This window comes from Myxocyprinus asiaticus, chromosome 9, assembly GCF_019703515.2.
Source record: "Myxocyprinus asiaticus isolate MX2 ecotype Aquarium Trade chromosome 9, UBuf_Myxa_2, whole genome shotgun sequence".
Taxonomy (NCBI): domain Eukaryota; kingdom Metazoa; phylum Chordata; class Actinopteri; order Cypriniformes; family Catostomidae; genus Myxocyprinus; species Myxocyprinus asiaticus.
In genome coordinates, this window is record NC_059352.1 from 5,182,718 (window position 1) to 5,190,642 (window position 7,925).

At 39.7% G+C, this 7,925-nt stretch overlaps 1 protein-coding gene across 1 annotated transcript; it reads right to left on the minus strand.

Annotated features, from left to right (window-relative positions):
* Positions 1-671: 671 nt before the first annotated feature.
* LOC127446387 (putative protein-lysine deacylase ABHD14B) lies at positions 672-7,587 on the minus strand (the record flags this gene model as incomplete). The annotated part of the gene is made up of 3 exons (XM_051707294.1): positions 672-854; positions 2,657-2,898; positions 7,473-7,587. Coding segments are annotated over 3 exons (540 nt in total), but the record flags the coding sequence as incomplete, so codon positions are not given.
* Positions 7,588-7,925: the final 338 nt, after the last annotated feature.

Sequence of the window (7,925 nt, forward strand, 5' to 3'; positions counted from 1 at the left end):
CTGAATGTAATTACCTAATGCTTAATACCGCAAACAAAAACTCTTTTTAAAGCCCTGTTGAACCCTAACATTGTCAAATGTATGCTGGCATGCAATTGTTGCTAAAAAAAAAAAACAATGATTTTGAATGCAATGTTATGCATGTTGCAATGTTTTTTTACCATGGGTTAGGACTGTTATTGTTCGGCTATTACAACAGCTTCAAATGCGGCTCATCCAATCAGAAATTAGACTTGAAACAATCAGTTTTCTAACTGAATTTATACACCTATCAGAAGTTGGTTAGTTTAGGATAATTAAATATGCAGATTAGAAGGTGTGGCCACGTAATTTTGTACTATACTTATCCATACTGAACATTGCCATTCTAATATGTATGATTTTATAAAACTTAAAGTCCTACATTATCTTTTTAATGCATTTACATTTGTTTCTAGCATTGCTTCCTTACAAAGCAACTTATAACTAAAATTATATAATTATATAAGTCCATCTGGCTGCTTTAAATAAATTGGATTTAGCCCCATTCCTCCATTGGCTGTATAATAACTTTATATAATCAGCTATTTTTAAGTAGGAAATTGACATGTAGGCTACTTCATACTGATCAGTTATTGAAAGAATGTTTTCAATTTTATAGTGCACATTTACTGGAATGTTAAAAATGACGATCACGAAAATGACTGCAAGAAGTCCAGGATTGCTTTGTGCCAGGTCGCCGGATCATCAAGGTAACAAGGATGTCCCGCCCCCTTCATTACCATCACTTTGTGATTAGGCAGCTGGCTCAGGTTGCTAAGCGACACTTCCCCAAGCTGAGTGTCCTGATCTCCATAGACAATAAGTGTTGGGGTCTGAACAGGTACAAAAGGATGAAAATTGCTATAAATACATTAATCAGAACTTTAATTAGTGTTATAGCTAAAGAAGAAATTATAATTTGATTTCAGAATGACATAAGAAGCCTTTCGAAAAATAGGCTTAACCCCTCTGTGGTCTTAACGATCAAGTCCCCACTTTGTCTTTAAGGGTCAAATTGACCCTTTTTTATGTTCAATTTCAAAAGCTTGTAATAAAGGCTCTGTTTGCTTGATCTCTCTATTTTTGGTCTTAAATCGTTTGTCTAGGTGCCAGCTAACACTAGAAGAAATATATTTTTTTCTATCACTTTCTATCACAACATGCAGATCTGACTTCACCCATAGACATCCAGTCTTTTTTGGGAAGCCCCGCCCTTTCTCCATGATTTGTAGAATATCTCGGCCTCATTTGTCAGTGTCATTTGAAAGCTAAGAACCTTAGGTTTGCAATGATATGCATAAGAAAGAGTATAACATCCTGGGGGAAGAGCTGATTTAGAGTTTGGGGCTATTTGGGGCTTACAGAAACAGTGATCGTAGGAGACATGAGGTGTTTTAAATCACTTTTTTTTTCTTTACAATTTCACTTTTAAACTCTTTTGATGATTATTTGAACAAAATAATCCAATAACTAATAACCTGAATTTGCATTTATTCTCCTTTTTTTAAAAGGTGTTTATTTATTATAACTCATTTAAACATGTCGTACATTTAAGAAATATATAATGAACACTGTATTGTGTATAATATTATAATCGTGTGTTTGCATTTGTGTGTGTTGTCAATGAGTGTTTGTGGGTACTTGTGTATGTGTGTGTGTGTGTGTGTGTGTGTGTGTGTGTGTGTGTGTGTGTGTGTGTGTGTGTGTGTGTGTCAGAGAGTTCTTATAATACAATTTTTACCTTTTCTACAATTTTATGGTGAGGCTTCTCAAGAAAGACTGGATGTCTATGGGCAGAGTTGGGGCTCCTCCAGCCTTTCAGATCTGTATATTGTGATAGGTGATAGAGAAAAAAAATGTCTAGTGTTTGCTGCCATCTAGTGGAATGATCTAAGACTAAAAGTAGGGAAATCGAGAAAACAGAGCCTTTATTATAAGCCTTTGAAGTTCATGCCACCAACAATCATGCCACGGTCCAAATCACTAAGATTTTTCCCCATTCTGATGGTTGATGTGAACATTAACTGAAGCTCCTGACCCATATCTGCATGATTTTATGCACTGCACTGCTGCCACACGATTGGCTGATTTGATAATCGCATGGATGATTGTTGGTGCCAGATGGGCTGGTTTGATCATTTCTGTAACTGCTGATCTCCTGGGATTTTCACACACAACAGTCTCTAGAATTTACTCCGAATGGTGCCAAAAACAAAAAACAACCAGTGAGCGGCAGGTCTGCAGATGAAAACGCTTGTTGATGAGAGAGGTCAACAGAGAATGGCCAGACTGGTTTGAACTGACAAAGTCTACGGTAACTCAGATAACCACTCTGTAGAATTGTGGTGAGAAGAATATCATCTCAGAATGCTATTCTGAGATGCGGGTTGGCGCTGTTTTGGCGGCACGAGGGGGACCTACACAATATTAGGCAGGTGGTTTTAATGTTGTGGCTGATCGGTGTGTATATATATATATATATATAGGCCAAGATATATAATACAAAATAATGTTGATGTATTGAGTGCATTTAAAAATTTCACAGTGTTTTCATCCAATTATATGATTATGTACACGTGTATGTTTCTCACCTTATTCTTGTTACTGTACTGACAGGCTCATTGTATACACTCACCTGTATGCCGCTGTACTGTTCTGCTGAGATCTTCTCAGTGCAGATAGGAGCTATAGTGATGTAGGCCTTGACCTGTTCAGGGTGCTGGCAGAGGAACGGCAGCGAGTACATGCCGCTGAGAGATGGGCTGATGATCACCACAGGACCGGTCTCTAGTCCTTCACACACCTGCCTGAGGAACTCATCTGGAGCCAGCTGACCGACCGGAGCCGGGGTCTCCAAAGCCTTCGTCTGACCCAAACCTGAGTGAATCACAGAAACGGGGTGCTTTAAGACAGATGACAAGTGAAATGTGTCTTCAGAATAAAGGCTATAATCGGGGGTATTTGATTTCCCAAATCATAAATTGTGCAAATGATGTTGTCCTTGTTAAACCTATTTATTTCTGCCAAACTTGGTGTGAATAAGTTAAGTTTGCAGCAACATTTGCCATATATATATATATATATATATATATATATATATATATATATATATATATATATATATATATATATATATATATATACACACAGTGCATCCGGAAAGTATTCACAGCGCTTCACTTTTTCCACATTTTGTTGTTATGTTACAGCCTTATTCCAAAATGGATTCAATTCATTATTTTCCTCAAAATTCTACAAACAATACCCCATAATGACAACGTGAAAGAAGTTTGTTTGAAATCTTTGCAAATTTATTAAAAATAAAAAATGAACAAAAATCACATGTACATAAGTATTCACAGCCTTTGCCATGACCTCAAAATTGAGCTCAGGTGCATCATGTTTCCACTGATCATCCTTGAAGTTTCTACAACTTGATGGGAGTCCACCTGTGGTAAATTCAGTTGATTGGACATGATTTGGAAAGGCACACACCTGTCTATATAAGGTCCCACAGTTAACAGTACATGTCAGAGCACAAACCAAGCCATGAAGTCCAAGGAACTGTCTGTAGACCTCCGAGACAGGATTGTATCAAGGCACAGATCTGGGGAGGGGTACAGAAACATTTCTGCAGCATTGAAGGTCCCAATGAGCACAGTGGCCTCCATCAACCGTAAATGGAAGAAGTTTGGAATAACCAGGACTCTTCCTAGAGCTAGCCGCCTGGCCAAACTGAGCGATCGAGGGAGAAGGGCCTCAGTCAGGGAGGTGACCAAGAACCCGATGGTCACTCTGACAGAGCTCCAGCGTTTCTCTGTGGAGAGAGGAGAACCTTCCAGAAGAACAACCATCTCTGCAGCACTCCACCAATCAGGCCTGTATGGTAGAGTGGCCAGACGGAAGCCACTCCTCAGTAAAAGGCACATGACAGCCAGACTGTAGTTTGCCAAAAGGCACCTGAAGGACTCTCAGACCATGAGAAACAAAGATTGAACTCTTTGGCCTGAATGGCAAGCATCATGTCTGGAGGAAACCAGGTACCGCTCATCACCTGGCCAATACCATCCCTACAGTGAAGCATGGTGGTGGCAGCATCATGCTATGGGTATGTTTTTCAGCGGCAGGAACTAGGACACTAGTCAGGATTGAGGGAAAGATGAATGCAGCAATGTACAGAGACATCCTTGATGAAAACCTGCTCCAGAGCGCTCTGGACCTCAGACTGGGGCGAAGGTTAATCTTCCAACAGGACAACGACCCTAAGCACACAGCTAAGTTAACAAAGGAGTGGCTCCGGGACAACTCTGTGAATGTCCTTGAGTGGCCCAGCCAGAGCCCAGACTTGAACCTGATTGAACATCTCTGGAGAGATCTGAAAATGGCTGTGCACCGACGCTCCCCATCCAACCTGATGGAGCTTGAGAGGTCCTGCAAAGAAGAATGGGAGAAACTGCCCAAAAATAGGTGTGCCAAGCTTGTAGCATCATACTCAAAAAGACTTGAGGCTGTAATTGGTGCCAAAGGTGCTTCAACAAAGTATTGAGCAAAGGCTGTGAATACTTATGTACATGTGATTTTTTTTTTTTTTTTTTCTTTTTTTTTTTTTAATAAATTTGCAAAGATTTCAAACAAACTACTTTCACATTGTCATTATGGGGTATTGTTTGTAGAATTTTGAGGAAAATAATGAATTTAATCCATTTTGGAATAAGGCTGTAACATAACAAAATGTGGAAAAAGTGAAGCGCTGTGAATACTTTCCAGATGCACTGTGTATATATATATATATATACACACCGATCAGCCACAACATTAAAACCACCTGCCTAATATCGTGTAGGTTCCCCCTTGTGCCACCAAAACAGCTCTGACCCGTCGAGGCATGGACTCCACAAGACTTCTGAAGGTGTCCTGTGGTATCGCACCCGGCCGTCCACATGATCTAAAAGAAAACGTGATTCATCAGACCAGGCCACCTTCTTCCATTGCTCTATAGTCCAGTTCTGACTTTCACATGCCCATTATAGGCACTTTCAGCAGTGGACAGGGGTCAGCATGGGCACTCTGACCGGTCTGCGGCTATGCAGCCCCATACGCAGCAAGCTGCGGTGCACTGTGCATTCTGACACCTTTCTATCATGACCAGCATTAAGTATTTCAGCAATCTGTGTTACAGTAGCTCTTCTGTGGGTTCGGATCATACTGGCTAGCCTTCGCTCCCCACACACATCAGTGAGCCTTGGGTGCCCATGACTCTGTTGCCGGTTCACCGGTTGTCCTTCCTTGGACCACTTTTGGTAGGTACTAACCACAGCATACCGGAAACACCCCACAAGACCTGCCGTTTTTGGAGATGCTCTGACCCAGTCGTTTTGGCATAACAATTTGGCCCTTGTCAAAGTCACTCAGATCCTTACGCTTGACCATTTTTCCTGCTTCCAACATATGAAATTCAAGAACTGACTGTTCTTGCTAACTGCTGTCTAATATATTCCACCCCTTGATAGATGCCATTATAACAAGATAATCGATGTTATTCCCTTCACCTGTCAGTGGTTTTAATGTTGTAGCTGATTAGTGTGTGTGTATATATATATATATATATATATATATATATATATATATACTGACACACACACACACACACACACACAAATTGTATACCATGTATCTTGCACTGCTTAAAAGGATAGTGTACTCGTAAAATATAGTAAGAAAACATATCTTTATATTGAGTTGTCCTTGCAGCCTGCACTCAAAAGCAGCGTGACCTGTGTAGTCCGACTGATGAGCAAATGACTCTTTTGAACTGCTTCTTATAATGAGCATTTTAAAACACTCACAATTTACCAGTTTAAATCAGTCTGATCAAAACCTTCACTAAATGACTCACTGAATCAGTCAGAGTGGTTACTGAATCAACATTTGACTCACTGAACTGAAGCTAACGTTACTTTCAGAAAGGAAGCAAGAGCTGTTGTGTATACGTAAGGTTCGTGAAACTTAAAGCTATAATATGACACTTTTTCAGTGTTCAAATACTTTCTCCTATACCAGCTTAATAGGCAGAAAAACTATAAGCCATTAATGGATTCATTTTCTCGAAAACTGCAAACATGGGGTCTCTGTGGCACTATAAAAATTCTTGTTTGTTTTGAGTGACCCGCTTAAACCCGCCCCAACAACGTTACTCGACCAATGGCGTGAGTTGGGGGTGGGAATATTTGACTGTTTGAACGACTGCAGGCAAGGGTGAATTCGGAAAGCGGTTTTGAAAACATTGTTTATTTATGCAATTATATTCGGTTGCACTAGTGTCACAGGGATTACATACTTAAGCTTTAAATCAGTATCATTATGGAGAGGTTGTTCATATGATAACGACTTGCTAAAAAAACATTTGTGGGGGCCTAGGTAGCTCAGCAAGTAAAGATGCTGACTACCACACCTGGAGTCACAAGTTCGAATCCAGGGTGTGCTGAGTGACTCCAGCCAGGTCTCCTAAGCAACCAATTGGCCCAGTTGCTAGGGTGGATAGAGTCACGTTGGGTTAACCTCCTCGTGGTCGCTATAATGTGCGGTGTGTGGTGAGTTGTGCGTGGATGCCACAGAGAATAGCGTTAGCCTCCACACGCGCTACGTCTCCGCGGTAATGCACTCAACAAGCCATGTGATAAGATGTGCGGACTGACGGTCTCAGACGTAGAGGCAACTGAGATTCATCCTCTGCCACCCGGATTGAGGCATCACTACGCCATCACGAGGACTTAGAGGGCATTGGGAATTGGGCATGCCAAATTAGGGGGAGAAAAAATAAATAAATAAATAAATATGTTTAGCCATTATTAAGTTTTTTGTAATAAATTATGTTTGAATTAAAATACTGTTGTATTGTGTTTGGGGGTAAAATGTCAGTTAGTTATTGATTTGATTGATTTTTAAACTAAATATATGTTGATCAACAGGGGTCACCTTGCTGCAATAAAAATAAATAAATAAATAAATAAATAAATAAATAAACAGAAATCTGTAGGAAACACTGATATATATAAAAAAAAAAAAAAAAAAAAAACAATTTTTAAAAAAAAATTATTTTGCATCATGATGCAATTACCCATGTTTCCATTGATCATGGTATAAATAAGGGTGGAATCTATGCCCCTGAATGGGACTATTGTCAACAAAGGTTTTAGGACATGTACAATGGATATACCATACTTTTCTTTGAAATAATATTGACTATTATGTAAATACATTGGTGCACGTATATGGTAATTATGGTATATATCAAAGTACAGGAGTTACCATAGTATATAATCATTCATTACGAAGGTGCAATGGTCAAACCTTGTTTTTGGACATGTAACATGGCATTTTCATGTGTTACAATCACTTTACCATGTTACCAGCACAGTATTTGTTTGTAAGGGAGGGTAACAACAGCACACCTGGCAGGTCTATCGCCACAGCTCGGTGGCCCGCAGGAAGCGCCTGCCGGTAAAAAAGCGGCTGATCCCCGCAAATCTCCACTCGAATCGAGCCTTCTGACATCTGAACCGAACACGTGATGATTCAACCCTTGTGTGTAAAAACAGACAGAGCAACGTCCCGGAAGACGTGCGTCAGTTTTTCACCAAAGTAATTTACTGGCCTCTAGTGGCGCTTTCAAGAATGACACCCTTATTAAAACGACAAAGCGTGACGTCACCGAACATATTTTAACCAACTTTTACGCTAATTATTATTACATTATCAGAATCAGAATGAGCTTTGTTGCCAAGTATGCTTACACATACAAGGAATCTGTCTTGATGACAGGAGCTTCCAGTGCACAAACAAAACAACAAGACAGAGATAATAATAAAAAAAATAAAAACATTTAATAAAAATAAAAAATTAAT